The 23,773-nt window shown below is 55.9% G+C and overlaps 2 protein-coding genes across 12 annotated transcripts in view; both read left to right on the top strand.

Annotated features, from left to right (window-relative positions):
* EHBP1 (EH domain binding protein 1) overlaps positions 1-11,128 on the top strand; it is a 156,428-nt gene extending 145,300 nt beyond the window's left edge. For all 11 annotated transcript variants that reach the window (XM_088521261.1, XM_088521260.1, XM_088521263.1 and 8 more), the window contains 4 exons: positions 4,959-5,058; positions 5,773-5,846; positions 10,622-10,736; positions 11,013-11,128. In XM_088521261.1, the coding sequence (XP_088377387.1) occupies positions 4,959-5,058; positions 5,773-5,846; positions 10,622-10,736; positions 11,013-11,103 (380 nt within the window). In that variant the 3' untranslated portion in view covers positions 11,104-11,128. The remainder of the gene's footprint in view (positions 1-4,958; positions 5,059-5,772; positions 5,847-10,621; positions 10,737-11,012) is intronic.
* Positions 11,129-13,955: 2,827 nt separating this feature from the next.
* OTX1 (orthodenticle homeobox 1) lies at positions 13,956-15,379 on the top strand. Its single transcript, XM_088521229.1, has 3 exons — positions 13,956-14,104; positions 14,331-14,482; positions 14,599-15,379. Exons 1-3 carry the CDS (start codon positions 14,008-14,010, stop codon positions 15,370-15,372), a joined length of 1,023 nt encoding a protein of 340 aa, XP_088377355.1. The 5' UTR covers positions 13,956-14,007; the 3' UTR covers positions 15,373-15,379.
* The last annotated feature ends 8,394 nt before the right edge of the window (positions 15,380-23,773 follow it).

Raw genomic sequence — 23,773 nt, 5'->3', positions numbered from 1 at the left:
TCAGCAGGCAAATAAGCACCGTGGTGGACCTTGGTGGCCAGCTAGCTGCTGGCAAATAACAAATAGCACCGTCGTGCAGAAAAGGGGCAGAGTGAAGGGGGTCCGTTTTGGGCATTACTCACCCCATTCTGGTCCACATACGTTGGCCTTCTCCAGCCGGCCTCTCCACCCGAGCGCGTTGAGTGAAGAAGGCTGCTTCAGTCTTAAAACTGTGGAAAAGGGGTGAAAAATGGGCTCCATCTGAAGCCGGTTGTTTTCCAGGTCGTTCTGGGGAGGGGACGGGGAGCCATGGAGTTGTGTGTGTTTCTCCCGGACTCTGTAGAACGCAGGATCCGCAGGATCCGAGACACGGCCGCCGCCTCCGATGGAACACCGTGCTCGCTGGGAACCTGTTCTTTCTTGCCACATCCATAGGGCTGGCCTTACATGCTGCTAGAAAGCCCTTAGTTATCTTCTTTGGGGTGTAATTCCGATTTTTGCTCAACAGCTAAATACATTTACGTGTAAGGATTTTTTAGAAAATATTAATCTATTGGTTTATCTTGACAGATTTACGACCATATAAAGTGTAGAGAAGTTACTGTGTTCATCCATTTACACCGTAAACTAATCTTGTCCCTGCACGTTGCTGCTTTTTCTTCCTTTTAAGTGGTATTCGCAGGGTTTTGTAGCACTTTATTTTCTGTTTTCTTTGCAATGTACCATTTTACTATGTTAATCCATATTTGGTTTATCTAATGACTAGCTGTCCAAAGAGCTTAAAAATAATGGATCTAATGGCACATATATGTACCGAAAGCTGTCTGATCATAGGAGGTGGGTTTGGAAGTATTTTTAGCAGGAAAGAAAAAAAAGAAGAAAGAAATAGCTCTTTCAAATTGATTCAGAACGCCATGTGTCAAAACGTTCCCTATTTAAATATTTAGCAAATAATTAGCTTACAGTTTAAACAAAAATCCATTTGCAAATCCTGAGGAACGTGATTTAAGAAAAGGCTGCCTGGAAGCCGTGCCGCATGAAACCCAGCTCGTCCCTGGTTATTGTTCTCCCAAACGGGAAACACGGGAACGCGCTTGTAATTCCGGAGCGTTGAACATGAAAACTGGCTCAAGTCGTTATTGAATAACCAGCATGGAGATAATGTTCAAATACATGTGATTAACCACAGGAGAAAAGAATGTTTGGGGTTATATACATATATATATATATACTTTTTTTTTTTTTTTGGCTGTCCTTTAAAGCCTGGTTTGTTGGGACAAAGTGACCCAACTTTATGCTGCAGGAGATGCTCCAGCGCAGTAGGAAAAGGCAGCAGTCGGGAGGCGATAGGTGCGGGAGCGGAGCGGGAATGTAGCGCCCGGTTCGGGATTGGGATCCTTCCTAATCAGCGAGGAGGGTCCTGGCCGATGTCAAGTGAGGAGGAGAATAGAGCCCGTGTCCTGCAGCACTCGAGCCAGACAATGACAGGAGAAAATGGCCCAGAGACTTCAAGGGAGAGAATTCCCCCGGATCCTGGAGGAGGAATAAAACACAACCGAGTCCCTTGAAAAGGGGGGAAAAGAGAAGGAGGAAAAGAGGAAAGGAAAGGAAAGGAAAGGAAAGGAAAGGAAAGGAAAGGAAAGGAAAGGAAAGGAAAGGAAAGGAAAGGAAAGGAAAGGAAAGGAAAGGAAAGGAAAGGAAAGGAAAGGAAAGGAAAGGAAAGGAAAAAAGAGAAAAGAAGAGAAAAGAAGAGAAAAGGAAAAGAAAAAAGAGAAAAGAAAAGAAAAGAAAAGAAAAGAAAAGAAAAGAAAAGAAAAGAAAAGAAAAGAAAAGAAAAGAAAAGAAAAGAAAAGAAAAGAAAAGAGAAAAGAAAAAAGAGAAAAGAGCAGAATTGGAGAAAGCTTGCCGGCAGTTGTCATCAGAGAATCTCTAATAACGCAGTATGGCATTAAAAGGCATATTGTCTTTCCCAGGAAGCCGGGTATACTCACTCTTTCGTCTTAGTTGCTGGGTTTGCATTTTTCAAATCTCTTACTCTGCATTCGGCATGCATATGATGTTTGCTGCGCGGGCCAGCCTTTTTTGAAGCCTGTTCTCAGAAGTCATTATTGAACTCTACGATAAAAAGGTAGAGCCATAATTACGTGTTCACGAGAATAAATATGTGCTGCTAGATAGTTAACCAGGTGGGGTTAAACAAGATGAGATGAATTCTGGGCTTTTTAGAAAACTGACAGTCTTCATTTTAAGCTACAATGTAAAGTGCTTTATCCTGAGATTAGGTATTGTGGCAGAAGCTAAACCTGCCTTTTTCCCCTAACCGTGCCAGAATACAACCTCCTTTTCTTTCGGCGCTAACAAGACTGCTTTACCACCACAGCCCACTCTAAGTAATTAAATCAATCCTTTGTACTTACCGTATTCTCCTCTAGTGACGGTACTAGATCTGATTATATGCTTCATGCATATTCAAAGTACGGCACTGACAGCTCTTTAATGAGCTCTTACTTAATCAGTGCGAACAATGTTCATCTTGTTCTTTTTTTCCTCATACATTAGAGCTAGGAACAGTTGGGGAAAAAATGAAACATCCAGCATTCATTTGAAAAATATATTGTACTTTGAAAAGTGTCTAAGCTGGGGAAGTTGCATTCTGCCCTTTAAAAGTCTGATGGACAAATTGGATTACTAGTATTGGATTAAATAACAAATGGTTAGAGGAGAAATGAGAAAAGCTCGCTGTGATCACAGGCTTTAATATTTTTTGTTACTTATAAAGCTGAAGGGGTCTTTAACCAGTTATTAAAGTCAGGATTAATTTGTAATGGTCCAACTTACTAGCTTTAAAAGGGTTTTGTTGTTGTTGTTGTTGTTGTTTTTTAGCCAAAACAATAGTGTAATGCATGTATTCCAGGACAAAAAAAAGTAAGTTTAAGATCTGTGGGCTCTTTATAGATTTTCATCATCTCATCCTGGCCCAGATAAGGGGTTTGTATGCACGGTATCGATTTGTTCTCAAACATGTTTTTCTCTTCATTTAAATAATCTGTATAGGTTTCCCCCCCCTTTTTTTCCTTTTTTTTCCCCCAAAGAACAACGCAGGTCTTTTCCCAATTTTCCTTTTCAAACATTTTGTAGCAACTTAAGCACTTGTTTTGCGCTTGGGAAACAGAAACAGAAACAACCACAGCTGCAGAACTGCTCTGCAGAGTGAAAAATGTGAAATTGAGTTGGAAAGAGAAAAAAAAAGCTATTTTAGTATTTTTATTTAGAAGTTGCCAGTGTGAGTTTAGCTTGCAGCCTTGGTGCCGTAGTAACGCTCAGTTTTTTGCGTGCATCCTTCCACCAAAGGAAGAAGAAATGAATGAGCCAGTGGCACCGCGTGCTCTGAAAAGTTCTGCTTAAAAATTATGCATTTGGCAATTCATTTTTTTAAATTATTATTATTATTTGCTTGCATGGGAAGACTGTTTCAGTGATATGCGCAAGAATTCAAAAGCTCGTGGTCAACAAATAAAATATCACAATCTAGCGCCATTAATCTTGCACACATGTGTCATTTCACTGATCAAAAAGGCCTTCACCGGGGTACAATTGGCCTTTTTCCAAATTGCAAGCTTTTTCTCAGCTTTTTCTTTTTCCTCTTTCTTCTTTTGTTGCTGCCCAGGGATTTGTGCCTATCGCAGCCCGTATCACATGACCGGTGTCAGGGCATCACATGGTCCAAAGTGAATACAAAAACAGCTACCCAAAAAGATGAAAAATCCTGTAAAACAATAAAGACTTTGTTAACTCGCTATAGAACGACCTATCCTAGCTATATTCCATATGTTCCAGTGCCAGCGTAAGAAATCTTGGGAGATGCAGCAGTAAGTTGGGCATAGGCAGGTGTCACCCAGACCTTTGTGCCGCAGATGGTGCCACCAGCTCTGTTTTCCGTGGAGGAGCCGCGGTGGAAAGGAGCCCCTTGCGCCTGGGCTCATCCCGGCGCAGCGTTGAAGTTCAGCGCGGTTCCTCCTGCTCCCATTACTGTGCCCTTTTTTAAAGGCTTGCAAAATCCAACGCCGGTGAAGCAATCCGTGCCCCGGAGTGAGAACGCGATACCGTGCAAGAGGGAGTCACCCGCGTCGCGGTGCCCCTGCGAGCGGGAGCCACGAGTTCCCCTCGTGTGTAACTTCACAGCAAGCTCTACCTGTGCCCTTAACCCTCCCGTGGGGAGTGTTGCAAACGGCTCGTGGGAAAAACGAGCCCGGGCCAAACGGCATCCGCGGCTTCTCCTCACCAGCCCTGCCCCAAGCTGCCCGGGGGATCTGCGTGCAGCATTTTGGGTGCAAACACCCAGAAACTGGAAACTTGGTGCCGAGTGACATCTTTTTCCGGTGTCTTTGGGTGTCGGGAAAGGCTTCTCCGATGCGGTCCGGTGGTTTGGGTTAATAACGCAGCCTCGCCGAGCGCGCGGCGCCTTGCATCAGGCGTTTCCAAACACTTGGGGAACATCAAAGAACCAACTTTTCGCACCCTTGCAAGAGAGGTGTGGGTGATGATCCCCGCAGTGCGCCCCGGAGCGCTGCTGCCGTCCCTGGTGAAACAGCACCAGGAGAGGTGCTCAGGGCTCTCCCGCTTTCTTCCCAGGTCCCTTTTAACCCCGCGGAAGGCGCGAGGTCCGCGAGGCCGGGCAGAGCAGAGGAGCAGCTTCCCCGGGGCCTCTGAGCCCTTTTCCCCCTGGCCCAGGGGTGCCAGGATGGCACCAGGGGGTCTCCAGCAGGGCCAGGGGCTGCAAGAGCCCTCCCGGAGGAGCCTCCTGCCCGGAGGCAGCGGGGACGAGCGCTGCCCGGGGTAGTGCTGTCGTGTGGTGCTTTTACCAGCTGAGAGTCGGCCTTGTGCCGCTCGACGGCGTGAGCGGGTGATGCTGCAGGACCCGGAGCGTGTCGCGGAGCTCGGGAAATGCCGTGCGAGTAACCAGGCACTTTCTGTTGCAGGGAGAAACACGGAGGAGGAAGAAGCTATGATGCAGGAGTGGTTCATGCTGGTCAATAAGAAAAATGCCTTAATAAGACGAATGAACCAGCTTTCTCTCCTGTAAGTATGGATGGATATATGTATATTCTGAGAGGTGACTTACTGGGATATAGAGAGAGAGACCCTCTCCCCTTCCCAGCAGTTCAAGCTGCTCCCTCAGAGATGGGGAGCACGCGGAGTCGCTTGTTTCTCCCGTGTCCCAGCCTTGGAAATGGAAAGCGTGCAGCGACACGGGCTTAGCCAGAGCTGTGAAAGAAGCACCGCGCACTGCGCGCCGTCCACCCTGCCCAGGCCACGCGGCGGGATCGCAGCGCTGCCGGCAGCGGCGCCGCGCGCGTCTCCCCGCCGATGCCACCTAGCGAGGAGGCCGCCGGCGCTCCCGGCGCGGCGCAGGAGCCGCCGGGCTCTGCCTCCCGTCGCGGGCTCGCGGAGCGGAGCGCCCGCGGCGCGTGATCCCGGCTGCTGAACCAGGGGGACACAGAAAGCTCGGAGCCCTGCAGAGCCGCCGCTCCGGGGCTGCGCGCTGACGTATTTTGTGCTGCTGCAGAGTTAAACTGCTGGGGTTAAAGCCCACGTTGCAGGAAGCGAAAAGGCTCCCTCACGGGATACGCCACCCCAGCCGGCTTTTAAGTTTGTGTATCATTTGTTTGGAGTAGCTTAAAGTTAAAGAGAAAAGTCGGTTATGAGTCCTAAAATCAATGCAAGTTAAAGGTTCTTTTAAGTGTTTAATGATTTAGTAATTAACATATTGATGAACTTTTGCCACTTGCCTAGGGAAAAGGAGCATGACCTAGAGAGGCGCTACGAGCTGCTGAACCGGGAGCTCAGGGCGATGCTCGCTATCGAAGGTAAGAGCTCGCTGGGTGCCACCCCCGTGCCCCGCTTTTCCTCAGAAAAGACAAGGGAAAAAAATCAGAACATGGGACAGAAGTGCAGTCTCATTGGGATCAACTCAAAAAAAAAAAAAGTGATGAGGAACTAGGGGATATTTGCAGGGCTTCTTGTGTTGTCTCCTGCGGCATTGCAGGGAAGGGAAGGGGTGACCCGCATAAGGGAGGCTCCTTCTGCATTTTGGGTATGTTTTACAACCCCATCTCACTGCAGGGAGGGAGAAAAAAGTCCCTGTGGCCTTTGTGGCAAAGCCCTGCGTGTGCCAAGTAAATATTTCATCACAAGCAACACTGGGATTAGTGCAATCCTTTGCACATATTTTCTCCATTCTCTGCAACTCTCCGGAGTTTAGTCACCTTACCTGAATGAAAACCCCTGGGAAGATTGACACGCGGGATAAATGAAACAATCGCATACTTTCCATGGGGCTTTCAGACGAATTGTACAATAATCCCGGGGATGATTCATAATAAAAAATAAACATCCAGATAGCCTAAACCACTGCTTGCATTATTTTCTTATTTAAATACCTTAAGTGTTTTATAATGCTGTGCTGCTTATACCTCTCAGTCACAAATGCTGTCTTAGAGTTCAAAGATGTTTGCTTAAAAGTTAATCCTTTGGGCCCTGCAAAATGGACCTTTTGTCTAATCAATGCAAATTGATTTTGCTATTCTGTATTGACCTCTTAACCCTTTGACTGTCCATGGTAATTTCTTTCTTCACCTGATAAGGTACCTGATCCATAATAAATCAATTCTAATTAGTTTGGAGACTTCACTGGGAGCATAAGTTTGTAGGGAAAAAAAAAAGAAATTAAAAAGCAGCAGGTTTCAGGTAGCTTTTTCCTATCTATCCATCTGTGGCTATGGTTTTGCATAAGACTATTCTTGGATGAACTTGAGTCATAAATATATATACCTTACTTTCTGCGAGAGGCAGGGCAGATTAATTGGGAATCGTATTAATGAAATATTTAAAACAGAAAGTATCCCGAAACCAAAGAGGAGTTAGAGATACTGCATTTAAATCCTAAATTTAAATGCTTAATTACCTCTTATGTGTTTTACTTCATCGGAGCATCATGGTGGCCACCTTTGGACGTCCAGCAGCGTATGCCATGCACACATTCGTTTCACTAGAAGTTTGTCCTTTATTTTTTTCATCTTTGTAAGTTCAGAGAGAGATGCCAAAATCAGAGAGAAGCCAAAAAGGGTTTTTTTTTTTTCCTTAAATTTTATTTTATTGTATTTATTATTTTGGCTGCTGCTAGCACTTTGGTAAACAGCCCGCGCGTAGGTGCTGGGGAAAAGTCGGTTCCGTGATTTATTTACACAACGCAACCCGCGTTCAGCGTTTGAAACCTCAACCCCCTCCCGCCGCAGCGGGAGTTCCCGCCGCTCCCGCGCGCGACGTGGGATCGAAACGGGCCCTTTTTTTGTGCCGTCGCTGCTGGGAGCCCCGGTGCGAAGGGGCCACTTGCAGCCGGGCTCCCCCGCGGCCCTCGGAGGCCCTTTAGCCCGGGGCTAATGAGCGCTCGGGCTGCTGCCCGCGCCGCTCCCCAGCCTAAAACAACAACCCTCGTAACAATAAATACGGGAAAATAATAATAATAATAATAATAAGCAGGACGGGACTGGTTCGGGGCGCTGTTTGTTTGTGCAAAGGGAAGGATCGCAACGCAGGGCGCACCAAGCCAAACGGGAACGGAAAGGGGAAAAAAAAAAAAAAAACGAGGAAAGAAAAAAAAAAGCCTTGGAAAGGTGATAATTAATGAGCTGGCGAATTGCTCCAACTCTTGAAGCGTGGCTGCGCCGTTTGAAAACCTCGCGGCCGGCTCGGCTGCGAGCTGATGGCAGGCGAAAAAAAGGGAGAAAGGAAAGGAGAAGAGGAAGAGGAGGCTGAACGGGGAGGAAGGAGCGAGGGGGGCGGCCCGCGGGGGCGAGCGGCAGCGCGGCCGGAGCCGGGGAAAAAAAAAAAAAAACGAGGGGAAAAAGGGATATTCCCCCCCCCCAGCCCGTCCCGGTTAGCGCAGGGGGCAGCGCAGGAGCCGCCTCCTCGCGCGGCCGGGCCCGCGCAGCCCCGCGGAGCTCGGCTGGGTCCCGCGGAGCTCGGTTTGGTCCCGCGGAGCCCCGCGGAGCTCGGTTTGGCCCCGCGGAGCTCGGTTTGGCCCCGCGGAGCTCGGCTGGGCCCCGCGGAGCTCGGCTGGGCCCCGCGGAGCTCGGCTGGGCCCCGCGGAGCTCGGTTTGGCCCCGCGGAGCTCGGCTGGGTCCCGCGCAGCCCCGCGGAGCTCGGTTTGGTCCCGCGGAGGACGCGGCGCCCCCGCTGCAGCCCCCGGCCCCCGCGGGCCTCCCCTTTCGTTTCCCCCTTCCCCCCCGGCCCGGGATTTGCTGCCTCCTTAGAAAAGATAAGTTGGTTTTTGCACACCTTGGGGTGGCGCGTTCGTTTGCGGCCCGGGAAATGGATCTGCTTTAGGACGTGGTACATCTTGATTCATTCTTGGCTCCGAGTTTGAAGTGGGGGCTCTTCTAAAAGGATTTATGCATAGGTTCACTATTTTTGTAGTTATGGTTTATATGATAAGCTTTTTATATTTAAAATCAATATGTAATCCTGTGGAGGAGCTTATCCTCTAAAACCCCATTTGTAAATCTATTTTAGCTTTGTTACACCGCGCAGCCCCAGTCTTCCCGAGATTGATTAGGTTCAGCAGCAGAATCCTATCAAATGGCCTGCTCTGATGGGGATGCAAACTCTTTCAGGATTGCTAGTTGACTGGAACTAAAGATAAGGCCTGCCTGCAATCCCCCAATGTGCTCTTTACAAAACTCGCGTTAATTTTCATCAAAGTGCCGGCCTTATTTATTAGAGTTGCGAGGGGGAAGGCCACAACTTCAGGCCGTGTCCACGAAGGCGCCTCTGTTGCAGCAGCCCTGTCCCTGTCCCCCCTCCACGTAATTATCGGTTTAAGCTGGAGGGGGGGGACAACGCGCAGGCGATGGAGACGAATAATTGAAAACGTTGCTACTTTGAGGGGAATTTAGTGTCATTTTAAACGGCGCGTCGCGAGCCTTTGCCTTTCGACACTCCTTAGCGCATCCGCAACCCCGGAGCTTAACTCTGCTTTGGTCCGGGGTGCAGCTTTTAGAGCGGGTCTCACTCCGAAAGCTCCACGTTAATCCCGGCCGCGGTGGTGGCTTCCAGGGGGCTCATCCCGCTCCAAAGGCACAACAGGTAGGGAGCAAACGGGAGCGCCCGGGCTGGAGACGGGAATGCTCGGGCCCTCCTGGAAGCGCCTGCTCGGATAACACCAACTTGCAGCGCAACAACATGGAAAATATTCCAATACTTCGCACTGTTACCTCTTTCTAACAAATTGCTACTTGGTGGTATTTATTTTGGGGAGGAGGGAGTGAGAAGTTACCCCCTTTCGCTAAGAAAATTAAAACGCAAATGATATTTCCAAGATTTTTTTTTTCCCCATGGTGTATTTAAAACCGTAGTAAAAGCGATCGTGGCAAGTAAAAACTCCCAGTGCGTTAAGTCCGTGCACGGGGTTATTTACCCCAGCGCGCGAAAAACTCGTCTTTTCGAGAGGAACTTAATGGAAGGGGGGGAAAAAAAAGAAAAAAAGTTGCTAAGGGCTGAGCGAGACCTGTCGTGAAATATCCCGAGCAGCGTTTGCCGAAACCGCCTCTGAAACGAGAGAAAAAAAAAAAGGAGGAAAAAAAAAGAAAAAAGGAGAGAAAGGAGTTAACTAAGAGTTTTTCGCAAAGTGAAAACGCTCAGAGCTGCAGAGGGGAGCGGAGCCGGTGGCGCCCGGGTCTCTGCGGGCAGCGGCCGCGCGCGCTCCCCTGCTCCGGCCCCCGCTTTCGTTTGTTTAGTTTTCCTTTCTTCCTCTTCTTCTTTTTCTGCGTTTTTTTTTTTAATTACTTTTGTTAAAAAACGTGCGAAAACGTTAAGATTTGCGGGAGCTCCCGCGCTTACTTTCGGGCACCCGGCGCCGCGTCCTTTGAAGCGGCTCGAACTGAAGGAGCTTTTCCCTAAACGAGCCAAAAAAAGAAAAAAAAAAAAGAAAAAAAAAAGGAAAAAAAAAGAAAAAAAGGGACGGAAAAGCGGGGCTGGGGGCCAGGGGAAGGGCGCGCTGCGAACCCCGCGCGCCGCGACGTGCGGCCGGTCCCGAGCGGCGCTCGCCGGGGTTTCGGGTTATAACAGGCTGTGCGAGTGCATCTGGGTGAATAAAAATATATATAATTTTTAAAAAAAAAGATTTTTACAAATCTCCTGTCGGCCGCCGCCGCCGCCCCCGCGCGCTCCCCTTGCGCGGGGCTGCGCCTCATTTTTAACCGGCGGCCGCGCAGGGCGCCGCGCGCTCCGGCGAGCGCGGACGGGGCGGACGCGGCTTTTCTTTCTTCCCCCTTCTTTTCCTTTCTCTTCTGTCCTTTTTTTTTTTTTTTTCGGTTTTCCCGTTGGGCCGGCGCCCCGCGCCCCCCCGCTCCCGCGCTCGCCTCCCCGTTGTTTACCTCCCTAATGAGGGAGGCGGGGAAGCGGCCGCCTGAGTGACAGCCCGGGCCCCTGGGGGCGGCCGGGCCGGCGGCCGCGCTGCGGGGCGGCCCCGGGAGCCGGGGGGGACACGCACTAATAATAATAATATTAATGGGGGAGCGAGGTGGGTGCGCGGCTCCGCGGGCAGGTGCGGCGCCTCTCACCGCTCTCCGCGCTCCCTCCGCAGACTGGCAAAAGACCGAAGCGCAGAAGCGGCGCGAGCAGCTTTTGCTGGACGAACTCGTTCTTCTCGTTAACAAACGGGACGCGCTGGTCAGGGACCTGGACGCGCAGGAGAAGCAGTGAGTTGAGCGCGGGGCGGCGGGGGAGGCGCGCGGAGTTTGCGCGGAGCCCGCGGCGGGGCCGGGATCGGGGCCGGGAGCCGGGATCGGGGCTGGGATCGGGGCCGGGAGCCGGGATCGGGGCCGGGAGCCGGGATCGGGGCTGGGATCGGGGCTGGGATCGGGGCCGGGAGCCAGGATCGGGGCTGGGATCGGGGCCGGGAGCCGGGATCGGGGCTGGGATCGGGGCCGGGGCCGCGCGCGCCCCTTGATCGCGCCCCGGCGCCTCTTTTGCAGGGCCGAGGAAGAGGACGAGCATTTGGAGCGGACCCTGGAGCAAAACAAAGGCAAGATGGCCAAGAAGGAAGAGAAATGCGTCCTGCAGTGACCGGCGCGGCCCTCCCCGCGCTTGTGAAAAACGTTGTCATGAGACTGGACGAAAAAAAAAATGTTTTGAAAAAAAATAACTTTTTTTTTCTCCATTTTCTTAGGGCGGGTGCGGGCCCCATCGGTCGCACTCGCGTGGGAGCGGGGTCTCCTTGCGGGCTCGGCTCTCCCGCGGCCGCGGGGCTGGGATCGCTTGGGAGATCCAGGGGGGAAAAGAGGCTGTTCTGGGTCCTTTAGCGGGAGGGGGGCTGGGTTTGGAAATAAATCGGAAATAAATCTTTTTTTTTTTTCGCAATAGATTTAGAGAGGGGGGAATGGGGGGATAAAAATTCTTGGGGAAGGGTTTCACCTAGTCCTGCCATATGTAACACTTAATCAGCTACCTACATTTTATAGCTGGGGCAGCGCGGGGCGCGCAGGGGCCGCGGTTCCCGCCCGGGCCGCGCCGCCCCCGCGCGTTATTTATTGTCGCCGGGCCCGGGGTCCCCCCGAGCCTCTCTGTCCCCCGCCCCACTCGGGTCCGTGTCGTCCTCGTGGTGTCCCCCGTCCCCCCCTTCCCCACGCGTGTCCCGCTCTCGCCTCGTCCCTTTTGTGGAGCTCTTCTCTGTTTATTTATTACGATACCGAGTCATATATAAAGTTTTCAATAAAAGCCGAATCTTTCTTACCGTAACCGCCGCTTTCCTCTTTACCTGGCCAAGCTGCTGCGCGGAGGGGGGGACAGGGGGAGAACCGCGGCCGGGGGCACCGGGGCCTCCCGGAGCGGCGGCCGCGAAAGCGACGGCCGGGAAAAGTTTTTCCCTTTTCTTTTAATCGAAGGCAACGCGGGGGGAGGCGGGAGGGAAAGTTGGCGGCGGGAGCGGGGCCGGCTGCTCCCTTCCCTCGCCTGCCCCGCAAAAAAACTTCGCGGAGGATGCGCGGGCGCGCAGCGCTCTGCCCGGCTTAAAAAGAAGGAAAAAAAAAGAAAAAAAGGTTAAAAAATCCGGGCTGATTTTTCTATTTTTTCGGGGGGAAGGGGGACCTGCGCGGCCGCGGAGCCCAAGGGGGAGCCCCGCGGATCTCACCTGGGTCCGCGCAGCGCGGAGGAGCGCGGGGAGGTGCCGGACCCCCCCCCCGCCTGGAAACGGCCCCTGCGGGTGGGGGGGGCTGCACCTTCCCCCCCTGCCCTTCCTCCTCCTCCTCCTCCTCCTCGGCGTGAAGGGGCCGCGGCGCTTTTGTCGCGGGAGAGGCGCCCGCGCCGCCGAATCCCTGCGAGGCGCCCCGGGTCCTGCGCCCCCCCCCCCCGCGCCCTCCTCGCCCGAAAAAGAAAAAAAAGAGGTAAAAAAAGTGGGGAGAAAAAAAAAAGGAAAAAAGAAGAGCGCAAAAAGCAGAAGCGCGCGGGGCGGCGGGCAGCGCCTCGCGCATTAAGTGACTTTCAGCGCTGCCTTCGCCTCGCGGGAGCCGCTGCGCGGGGAGCGCCCCGGGGCTCCGCGCCCGCGCAGCCCGCGCGCGGCCCCAGCGCCCGAGTTCGGGCCGGGGGGCGTCGGGGGGTCCCGGCCGCCGCTCTCCCCCTCCCGCCCCTTCGGGGGCCGTCGGGGCGGGCAGGGCTGCGCGGGGCAGCGCGGGGCAGCGCGGCCGCGCTGCCTGTCACTCAGGCGCGGAGCGGGCGCGGATTGGCGCCGGGCTCGTTACGCAGGCGGCGGGGCGCGCACATACAAGGCTAGGGCCGCGCTGCGGGCCACAATCCTCGGCCGGGCCGCGGCTCCCGTCGCCCCTGCGCGCCGCGAGGTAACGCGGCGCTGCGCGGCTCCCCGCGCCCCCCTCCGCGCGCCCCCCTCCCCCCTCCCGCGCGGGACGGGGCGGCCCCCGCCTGGCGCCGCTTTATATTTTATTTCACTTAATTAATTTATTATTATTATTTCTCCCCCCCGACTCCCCGCTCCTTCCCGGCCCGGCAAAGTTACGCAACGGCGCTGCCCGCCCCACCTGCGCCCGTGCCGGGCCCGGCGCGGAGGCTGCGCGGGGAGCCCGGCCTCCTCTCCGCCCCTTCCTCCCCTCCGCGCTTATCTGGCTCCTGCTTTTGCCGCCGCGCGCGGCGCGGCTGCCCCGGTCCCCGCGCGGCCTCCGCTGCTTCTCCCCGGCCCCCTTTTCTCCGCGCTTGGCCCTTTCTAATTAAAGCGTCCCCGTCTGCTCGCTTTTAAATTAATTATACTTCCCTCCTCCCGTCCCTCCTTTGGATTCCTAATCCAATTATCTTTTTAAATAATTGCTTTATCTCTCCCCATCGCCGGGCGCTGCTGCCTCGCGGTGCTTTGCGCGCAACTCCGCCGCGCCGGGGGGCGGGGGGAGGATTTAAATCCCCGCGCCCGTCCCGGCCCCCCCGGGGCCCCCCCGCCCGTCCCGTGCAGCCGCCGGGGCGGCCGCAGCGCTGCGCGGCCGCGGAGCGGAGCGGAGCCCTCACGCTGCTCCGCGCTCCTCTCTCCCCAGACGCTGCGGCCTCGTCTCCGCGCGGCGAGGAGATCCCGCCGCCCGCCCCGCCATCCGCGCTGCTGCTGCTGCTTTTTTTCCCCTCTCTTTTATTTTTAAATTATTATTGTTATCGTTATTTTTTTTTCCCGGCGCTCGCTTGAAGACTCGGCGGCGACGGGACAGAACGAAAGGAAACTCCGTCGGCACCGGCTCCGTCGCTCTTTTTTAACTACTGCTGCTGTTTTGGTTGTGTTTTTTTTTTTGCCCCGCTGTTTGGGCAATTTCTAGGGGTTCAGCCTGTTGTTTTTTTCCCCTCCCAATATTTTCCCCCCTAGTTTTTCGTTTTCTTTTTTTTTTATCTATTTTCGTCTATTTTTGTACTTTTTTTTTTCTTTTTTCTTTTTTTTTTTTTCCTTTTTGCCGCCGTACCGTGGAGGAAACCTGCCCGGCTTTTAGCATGATGTCTTACCTCAAACAGCCCCCTTACGGCATGAACGGGCTGGGGCTGACGGGCCCCGCCATGGACCTGCTGCACCCCTCCGTGGGCTACCCGGGTGAGTGGGCGAGCGCCGGGACCGGGGCGGGCGGGCGGCCGGTCCCCCACCTCCCTGGGGCACCTCCAGTCCTGTCGGGGGGGTTAAGGAGAAGCAGATTTTTTGTTTCCAATTCTTATGTAAAAGGGGGTGGGAAAGGGCTCGTTTCAGCGCAACCGCCCGGGGCTCCGCGGGGCGCGCGGGGAGCTGGGGGGCCGGCGGCGTAACGCGCTGCCCCGTGTCGCAGCCACGCCGCGGAAGCAGCGGCGGGAGCGCACGACCTTCACGCGCTCGCAGCTGGACGTGCTCGAGGCGCTCTTCGCCAAGACCCGCTACCCCGACATCTTCATGCGCGAGGAGGTGGCCCTCAAGATCAACCTGCCCGAGTCGCGCGTCCAGGTACCCGCGGGGCCGGCGGCGGGCGGGGGGTGGCGGCGGCGGCGCCCGGGCCGGGGGCAGCGCCGGGGCCGTGGGGCACCCCGGCGCTCACGGCCACCCTGTGCCCCCCACGCCAGGTCTGGTTCAAGAACCGCCGGGCCAAGTGCCGGCAGCAGCAGCAGAGCGGCGGCGCGGCCAAGAGCCGCCCGGCCAAGAAGAAGTCGTCGCCCGCGCGCGAGAGCTCGGGCTCGGAGAGCAGCGGGCAGTTCACGCCGCCGGCCGCCTCCAGCTCGGCCTCCTCCTCCTCGTCCAGCTCCAACTCGTCGGGCCCCGGCGCGGCCTTGGGCACCCCGGCGGGGTCGGCCGCCGCCGCCGCCTCGCTCAGCACCCCGGCCTCGTCCATCTGGAGCCCGGCCTCCATCTCGCCGGGCTCGGCGCCCTCGGCGGTGACGGTGCCCGAGCCGCTGCCGCCCGGCGGCGCCTCCTGCATGCAGCGCTCGGTGGCCGGCGCCTCCTCGGCCACCTACCCCGTGTCCTACGGCCAAGGCGGGGGCTACGGGCAGGGCTACCCGGCGCCTCCGTCCTCCTCCTACTTCGGCGGCGTGGATTGCGGCTCCTACCTGGCGCCCATGCACTCCCACCACCACCCGCACCAGCTGAGCCCCATGGGGCCCTCGTCCATGTCGGGCCACCACCACCACCACCACCACCACCCGCTGAGCCAGAGCTCGGGCCACCACCACCACCACCACCACCACCAGGGCTACGGCGGCGCCGGCCTCCCCTTCAACTCCTCCGACTGCCTGGACTACAAGGAACCCGCCGCCGCCGCCTCCTGGAAACTCAACTTCAACTCCCCCGACTGCCTCGACTACAAGGACCAGGCGTCCTGGCGCTTCCAGGTCTTGTGAGGGGCTGGTCCCCCGTGCGGCCCCGCTCCTTCCCGCCCTGCTCGCTCCCTTCCTCTTCGTCACCCGCCACGGTACCTAGTGCGGCGCCAGCCCTGGTGCCGCTGCGCCGGGATCCTGCCCGTCCTCCTCCACCGATATTTATTTGCTGCCCCGTGCCCCAGGATTGTCCTCTCCGGTGGCGTTGTTATAATTATTATTTTTTTAAACGGAACAGAAGAGGACTTGAACAAACAAACAAACAAAAAAAGCAAAAAGGAAGAACTGATGCATAAAGGAAAGCCCGGCCCTGCCGTCTCCCCCGGGCGCGGGTCCCGCTCCCACGGGCCGCCCCGTCTCCCCGCCGGACTGCGTCGCCTCCCGCCGCTTCCAGCGGCGGGAACTGTGTAAATACTCGGTCCGTTCCAGTGACCACTCTTATTTTTAGTTGATGCTACTGGGTTGACATTTATCTCGAGTCGAACACGCAAGAAATGGAACTTTTAAAGGAGGAAAAAAAAAATCTTTTTATTTTTATTTCCCCCCCCGCCCCGTTAAAGGTGCCGAGGGAGGAGCGGGGGTCCCGCACCTGCAGGCCAGCGGGGTCGGCCCGGCGGGGAGCGGCGCAGCTGATGCTGCAGCCAGTTTGCAAAACCCCCAAAACAAAGAACTTTTAGGAGGAGAAAGAAAAAAACATACTAAAAAAAATAAAAGATGAAAGGAAAAAAAAAAGGCAGAAAGGAGTTTCGTTTGGTTCCTGGGCGGCGGGGGGGAGCAGCAGCCTTTTTTGTTGTTTCCCCCCGGCCCCGGGGTTGGGGCGGGAGGTGGAGGGGGCTCCGGCTCCGGCCGCGGCCGGGAGGGCCGCGCGGACGCGACCGCGACGCCAAAGGCCCCTGCAGGGGCGCCCCCTCCCCAATAAAGTGCGACTGCTCCACGCGGTGGTGTCCTGTCCTCCTTCCTCCTCGCGGGGCCGGAGGGCTGCCGGGACGGGCTGCAGGGGAGGGCTGCGCTGTGAGTTTGTGGGTGCTGGGAGGGGGGCACCGCTGCAAGCCCCTTTTCTGCTCTTTGAAAAGCCCTTGCACCCATTGTAGGGGGGACGCTGCGGCGCTCCGACGGTGCCGTGCAAGTCCTGGCACTGCGGGCAGTGGGAAGCGGCGACGGGCAGGGGAGGATGCGCGCGTGTCTGCACACATGCACCCTGCACACGCATGCATGTGTACATGCGTGTGCACGCGTGCTGCAGGGCTGCTGCGCCACATGGGCCGGGTGCCGGCACGTGGCAGGGGATGAGGCCGCTGGTTTGGGCCCCCAGCAGCGCCCACGCTGCTTCTGGGCTTTTCCTTTTACTGCCCCTTTGGCTGCTCTGGGCACTCAAGCGGGGCACGACCAAGGAGCTCCCCACACGTTCCTGTCCTGTCTCAGGGCCTCCCTTCGCAAGCGGCCCCAGCGCGTGGGGAGAAGGGCGAACACCCATCACCCGGGCATTCGCTCATGTCCTTGTTTCCTCCCATATTGAGCAGAAAACAGCCCGGAGGCACCACGGGGTCTCCCGCAGGTGGAGGGCCCGGCTGGGGCTCCCACCGCTGCCGCCGCGCGGGAGCCGCAGCCGCTGGTCACCCGCGAGCCCTGGCAGCGGCTCCGGGTCCGAGGGAACAGAGCGTCTCCAGGGGGGCGTTTTGGGGGGAAAAGCTGCTTGTGGAGCCGCAGCAGAGCGTGTCGCGGCGCCCGGTGCCCGCGGCGCTGAGGGCACCGCGTGTGCTGCTGTGCACGTGAGCCGGGGCTGCGCGGGGACAGAACGGCCCCGCTCGGGCTGTCGCCGGGGCTTCACGCCTGGCGCGTTGCGGCCCTGCAGGAATGCGCGAGTCGGCCAGTGCCGGCGGCTCCGTCCGTCCGTCCCGGGAAGCCCCCGGGAGCAGGGGGATACGGGAAGGCTGCCGAGCGCTCCGCGACGGCGTCGGGGCCGGGCGCCGAGGCGCAAATCGTAACGTCCCGAGCGTGGGGACACGCACACGCTGGGGACACTCACTACAGTTACTCTGCAGCCACCCCTTTGCGGCGCAAAGAAAATGGATGATTAGGGCTGAATAAGGAATCGCTGCACCCGGCCATTTGTGGTTTTCCTTGTGCTGACCTCTACATTATCCAGTCATTGCTAACTCATGCACAGGGGTAGTAATTAATGCACATAAAATCCCACATTGGTTCAAACCCTGTTTTGAATTCATCAATAAAATCTCCCGGTGTAACTCCCAGACAAGGAACCTGCTGTACGGGAGATCTTTTCTTTCATGTCTTATGTTCAAGCACAAAAAGCTGCAGGGAAGGAGGAGGGTGAAAATGGTCATACGGCTGAGGATAAAGAAAAACATATGCCCATTTCCAGTTAAATCCCTTTTCAGCACTTTTCCGGGACAGACAGGACTTTTCCAAGAAAGCCATAAAAGGATTTTATGAAAAACTGAGATTTTTAGGAAATGGCATTCGGGATCTTATGTACATTTCTCGTATCACTTCCTGTATATTTTTAAGCTGAAATCCTCTTAGCATGCAAAGTAAATAGATTATGATATACTGAAGGATTAAGAATCACTGTCTGGTGTCAGATTAATCCCTCATATAGACCATCACTTGTACTGACAGAAATATGGCTGCAATTCAGCAAAATAGCTGTATGGCTAAGTAACACATTTCTGCGTCGCATGTAGAACAAGCGAGAGATTTCCTTGGTCTGTTGTTGCAGCATATGTATTTCAGAAATTAAATTTTAATCTACATCACATTAAATGCACGCACTCTTCAAAGTAAGGAGGCACTGAGTAACCAGTCATTACGGGCACAGTGTCTGCGCTGGAACACGATGCAGCCGCTTTGTTGCAAAGCTCCCTTTATTCGTTTTTTTTTTTTTTTTTTTTTTTTTTTCCCCAAAAGCACATAAACTCTCTTCACATTGGGGAAGAAGAAGAAAAAAGTCTCGTCCTAATGTGTTCCCTGAAATACACTGATTCTAATAAAGTGCAGAAATCCATTGGGAATTTTCCTGTTGCGATCAAAATCACCCCGGGTTCAGCAGAAATTCAGCAGGCTTTGGGCTTTTAGGGGAAAATGGCTGACCAACAGTAAGCAAAAAAATATTGCTGGGGTAAACACAGATTTTTGGTTAAAAAAAATCCTAATTGTTTTTTGTTTTGTTTTGAACACAGTGCTTTTATTTTCGGTCCTTTTCTTCCCCCTAATTTGTTCACAGTCCAAAACCAGTTTGAAAAAGAGCCCGGCTTTGGGTTTTAACAACCGCGCGCTCGGGAAGATCAAACGTAAGCCGCACGTGTGCATAGAGCAGAGCACAAAATAAGTGTACATACACGATGCGCTGGATCAAATGGTGGGAAGAAAGACCTGTCACAAGGCTCCCTTCTCTCTTAACAGGAAAAAAAATCTGCAGCAATGAAACAGGTTAAGTTACCTTCTCAGTACATTTTTCTCTTAGTGGTTAGACGTAGCAGATTAAAATCTGGACTCCAATGGAATGATGCTTAAGAGGCTCCATGTCTTTTTTTTTTAAGGCAAAATAATGGTTATTCAACTAAGATGATATAGTGAGATATGAAAATTGAGAGCATTCTTAGGAAAACACTGCCGACTGTGAAAGGCTGCTCTTTCACAGAGGTATCCGGAGCAAAGATTTTATCGACTAGTATCTCAAGAAAACGGTTTGCAGTGCCCTAAGTGGAAATTCAAATCTGCTTCCAAGGGGAGATTTTTAAAATATATAATGCACAGGGAACGATGGAGAAGCTGATGGTACAAGAAAAACCAAAGCTTTTGGTGTCGCACGACCCGTGCTCCATGATGGGCCGATTCCTTGTTTTCTTGACGCATCTCGGGACGCGACGGTGACGTTGTGGCCGTGTGCCCCGCAAGCCCCCATGGTCGGGCTCCGCTGGGGCCCACGCGGCTGTGGAGGCGTCCAGGACACGGAGGCCTCACGGCTGCTGCTCACACGCGCCCCAGCTGCACCACGTGCAAGCGCCCGCGGGCGCCGGCCGCCTGTGGGGAGAAGCAGGAGGTCAGGGTGCCCACGTCCCGCTCTGGCACCCGCCAAAGAGCCTCCCCGAAAGAGCTCTTGCGCGGCCACCCCGCTTCCCTCTACCCAGAAAGCTACTGGCTGAGGCGAAACATCACATTTTTGTTGCTATTTGACTAAAACGCCCTGTGGGACAGCGTGTGGGGACACAGGCAGGCGCTGAGGCGCGCGGGTCCACGCTGAGGGCGGGATGCGCTCGGTGGTGGCGGCGGCCGCTCCGTGAGGCGGCGGCCGCTCCGTGAGGCGACCTGGGCGCGCGCCCAGCCCCGAGTCACCGCTCGCCTCTCGTTGAGGCGCTGTGTGAGACGCTGCCATGGGGTCGAGCTCGGGGCTGTGGTAAGCAGGGGAGAGGCGGCTGGTGGCCGCTCCGAGCAGCTTTTCCCAGAGCAGCAGCTCCATCTCATGGCACGAGCCTTCCCTTCACCGCTGAGCCCGGGATGGCCCCAGAGCCGCTGCTGCCGTCACGGCTCCCGGTCGGGTCCTGCGGCCGTGGCGAGAGAGCAGCGCGGGCAGCGCCGTCACATTGCCCCACGTCCACCTCACCACCTCCTCCCTGACTCACAACTACTTGAAAGACAGCGAGAAAAAGACGGCCTTTCTCCTGCAAGAAGGGCAGCCTAGGGATGCACTCGGGGGCAAGCGATGAGCCAGCTGCGTCTAGCGAGCGGCGCCTGTTCAGGCAGCCTCCCCGGGGCTCTCGCAGGGCCTTGCTTCCCGGCTGCCTGTGGGCTTGCTGTGGCTTTTCCTGCCCCTCGGAGCGGCGGTGCTGGCAGGGAAGGCCGGGCTCTTTCGTCCCCAGTTGGTGCCTGTCTCACAAGGCTCAGCCTGAGGCGAGACAGTATAGGGGGGTGCGAGGCTGGTGCTCTGCTGCAGCAGGTCTGGCTTCCCGAAGGGCTCTGCTGTGGGGTGCAATCGGCTCGGGTAGAGCAAGGCAGAGCAAATAGGTGATTTCCTTCTGCTCTTGACACTTGCTCTGGGCACTGAGGCCATGGCAGGTAAGCAAGGGTGGGCAGCAGGCTTTGAGTTGTCACATGGCAAGCCTGCAATGTGGCATCAGGCACATTAAAGAGAATCAAGCCATCTAATGCCTTGGACTTCCTTCTGACAGCTGCCTCTCTTCTGCTATCGACTTGCTACCACCTGCTTTATTGCTGGGGTGCTGCAGGAGGAGATTTTAAGAGGAGCAGGGCTAGGTGGGCCGTGCAGCATCGTCCAGGCTCTCCGGGGCAGGACAGCTTGCGGGTGCCGACAGGAGAGCATCTGACTGCGCCCCACGGCGCTTCGGCTGCATGTGGTAAAGATGGGCTCCCGCTCTAGCGAGGTGAAGGAGCAGCAGCACAGGAACACGTGTCCCGTAGGTGAAAAGCCACCTCGGAGCTCCACCACAGCAGGATGGAGGCTGTGGCTTCCTGCATCTCCTGAGGTCGAAGGCAGAATGGAGGAGCCCTGTCGCCTGGATGAGGGAACAGGGAGGACCCTTCCCTGCCTGTCTGTGTCATGCCTGGGACACGGCGTGTGTGTGGGTCATTCTCCAGGGCATGACGAAGGTGAGAAAAGAGGATAGCAGGAGAGGAAGGACTAAATGAAGGAGCAATGGACAATTACTTTAAACACATTTTTTTTTTTCTGAGGTGGAGTCTGCCTGATTCTGTCTAGCTGAGGCCACAAAAGTGGAGGGTATGGGCAGACATAAGTGCTGTTGTGTCCCACAGGTCCTGCTCCGTTTTGTGGCAAATGCCTCCCTGGACAGTGGTGTATACCACCTCTATAGCTGTGATGGGGATTTTCCTGGGTAATTACAGCACGTTAATCACTGAGTAGCCATAAGGTACCATTGACTGGAGTGCCTCAAAGTAGCGTAAAGTAGCCACAGCAGCCCTCACGCTAGGAGCGATGGAGAAGTTAAGATCCACCTGCCCCAAAGTGATTACTTGCTATTGAGGTGGGTGACCAGGTCATTGGAGAGTTACCCCTAATCAACTAGGGTTGGGTGCTGCTGGACAGAGACACTTTGACCTCACCTACCGAGCTTGGTCAAGAGCATAGGGCAGCTGCAGGAGATGGGGCTGCAGGAAGGCTGGCTCTTGTCACCGCGCCTGTCCTATCTCCAGCCTTTCCTGGAAGATGGGACAGAGCAGGAGCGCCAGCTCCTAACCCTGTCCAACACTGCCGTGGGGAACCTGGTTTTGCCTGAGTCCTTGCAAGCTGCGCCATGAAGCGTTCCCTCTAGAAGACGGATCTCGTTCAACTGCCTGTCCTCTTTGGCTGGGTGACAGCCAGCTGCTCTGGCAGGTGACTGGGAACATTTTGTTGCGTGATCTCCGCAGTTTCAGGGAGGAGAAGCTTCCTCATAGCTCGCAGCAGCAGCCAGCGAGGACGCAGGTCACCATGTGCTGACCAAAGCGGAGCTCCGTCCCGGAGCGCGGCCTCGTGGCGGCCTCGGCGGCTGGTTGCTCGGGGAGTGGGTCACCTCTGGCTTCGTCCAAAAGAGTGCCAAGCGGGGCAAGGCCGGTCGCCCCGCTGGCAGCTGCCAGGATCCTCCTGCCGAGTCGGCTGTGCAAGAAGGGCTGGGTCCTGGGTGTGCTCCTCTCGCGTGGCACCGAGCCCGGTATTGTGCGGGCTCCTGCTGAGGCAACGTGCAGGAAGCGGCGCTGGAGCAGCGCCAGCCCCGGGCAACCCGGGAGGGTGACAGTGGGCGTCGGGGACGGGCCCCGGGGAGCCCCTGGCTCCCTTCTTCAACGGGGGCAATGCAAAGCAGCACCCGAGCTGCTGCCCATCGCGGCTTCGCCAAATCCAAGGTGGCTTTTCTGGGTGCTCCCTTCTCCTCTGGCATCCCATTAGCGAATTCCCACACGCTGCTGAAAGCGGGGACAGAGCAGTGCTGCTCTCGGGGGCGGCGTGGCCAGGACGGCTCCTCCGCTCGCCAGGGCCCGGCGCTGCCGGCGCTGCTCCTTCCTCAGCAGGTTCCTTCCGCCAGGGAAAGGCTGCTCCCGGCCGGCATCTCCAGGCGTTCCCGCAGTCTCGCAGCTGCAGCAGCTCGGGGCCCGGCCGGCTCTTCCTTGCGCGTCTGGATTTCACGGAGGCGCTTCCAAACCAGCCTCTCCGCGCAGCAACGCAGCGGAGCCCGCGGGCGCCGCAGCACGGCGGGACGGGGCAGGCTGCTCCCGCCCGCGTGGGCACCGGCCTCCTCTCCCCGCTGCCCCCCGCGAGGCCGCCCGGCCCGCCGGCGCGGAGCACGGCGCGTTGCTGCCCGCGCCGCGAGCGCCCTGCGGGCACACTGCTTGCAGGGACAGGCTCGGGAGGCTCCGGGAAGCTGCGAGGCAGGGTAAATAATAACAAGCAGAAACGGGAAAATAAATCAGAAATGCGTTACCTGCTCTGGAGGAAGGGCTCTCAAATTTCCTTTTTAAAAGAAAGAAAGAAAGATTACAAAAAAAAAAAGATCACCACGTTATTTACATTCCATTGAACTCACTGAAAAACCCAAACAAACACAGGCACAGTATTAGGTAACGCTTCCATTTTTTTTTTTTTTTTTCTGATAGGACACAGCTATTTTTATATCCTGCTATTATTCGTCGGAGGAGCTCAAATATTTACTACGCTGCTTCTGCAGGTTTGTGCACGCAGGACGCCCACGTCCCTTCACGGCTGTGCCGCACGATGCCGGTCGAGGGTTCTGCAGGGGGGCACTGCGGAGCCCCCCGAACTCGGCGAGGGCTCCGGCGCCCTGGGACCCCTCACTGCTGTTCTTACCCCTGGATCTAACAGGGCCCGGGTTGTTTTTGTTCCCGACCCCGCAGCATTGCTATGATTTCTGCCTCGGCCCTGCCGTGGGCGCCGGGGGCTGCTTGCTGACCCACCTGAGAGCTTCGTGGCCGGCGGGCGCTCCGCTCCGGGCCCGGGCTCCTCGTGCTCCGGCTCCTCGGGGCTGGCAGACCTTTATGGACAAAATCAAAGAGATGGGAGGGGAGGGAGGAAGAGTTGCAGGGGTTTTGCTGTGTTTTGGGGGGTTTTCTTTCCCTTTCCCCTCCTTGAAGCCTCTCAGTAGCTCCTCAAGTGCTGCAAGCGTGAAAACACGGGTGTTCTTGTAGGGTGCCCCACTTGTCTACAGCCATGGAGCGAAATCTCCTGTGGCTTTGACAACATGAATAGCACCTTCCAGACATAAAACACATTTCATGGCTAACGAGAATGTGAATAATCAGAGCAAATCTCAGCCGGTCTCTGTATCATTGTCGTGATCCGGCCCGCGTGGCGATGGCTTTGGGAGCACCAGGAGGTCCGCAAGGCCCCGACAGCAACGCTCCTCACCGGCTCCGCTGAGCTCCGCTTAAGCTGCAC

Source organism: Tinamus guttatus, unplaced genomic scaffold (assembly GCF_059628265.1).
Source record: "Tinamus guttatus ecotype Peru unplaced genomic scaffold, ASM5962826v1 Tinamus_guttatus_pri_ptg000116l, whole genome shotgun sequence".
NCBI classification, from domain to species: domain Eukaryota; kingdom Metazoa; phylum Chordata; class Aves; order Tinamiformes; family Tinamidae; genus Tinamus; species Tinamus guttatus.
Note: the sequence above shows the minus strand (reverse complement) of the source record. Positions and strands in the feature narration are given on the sequence as shown.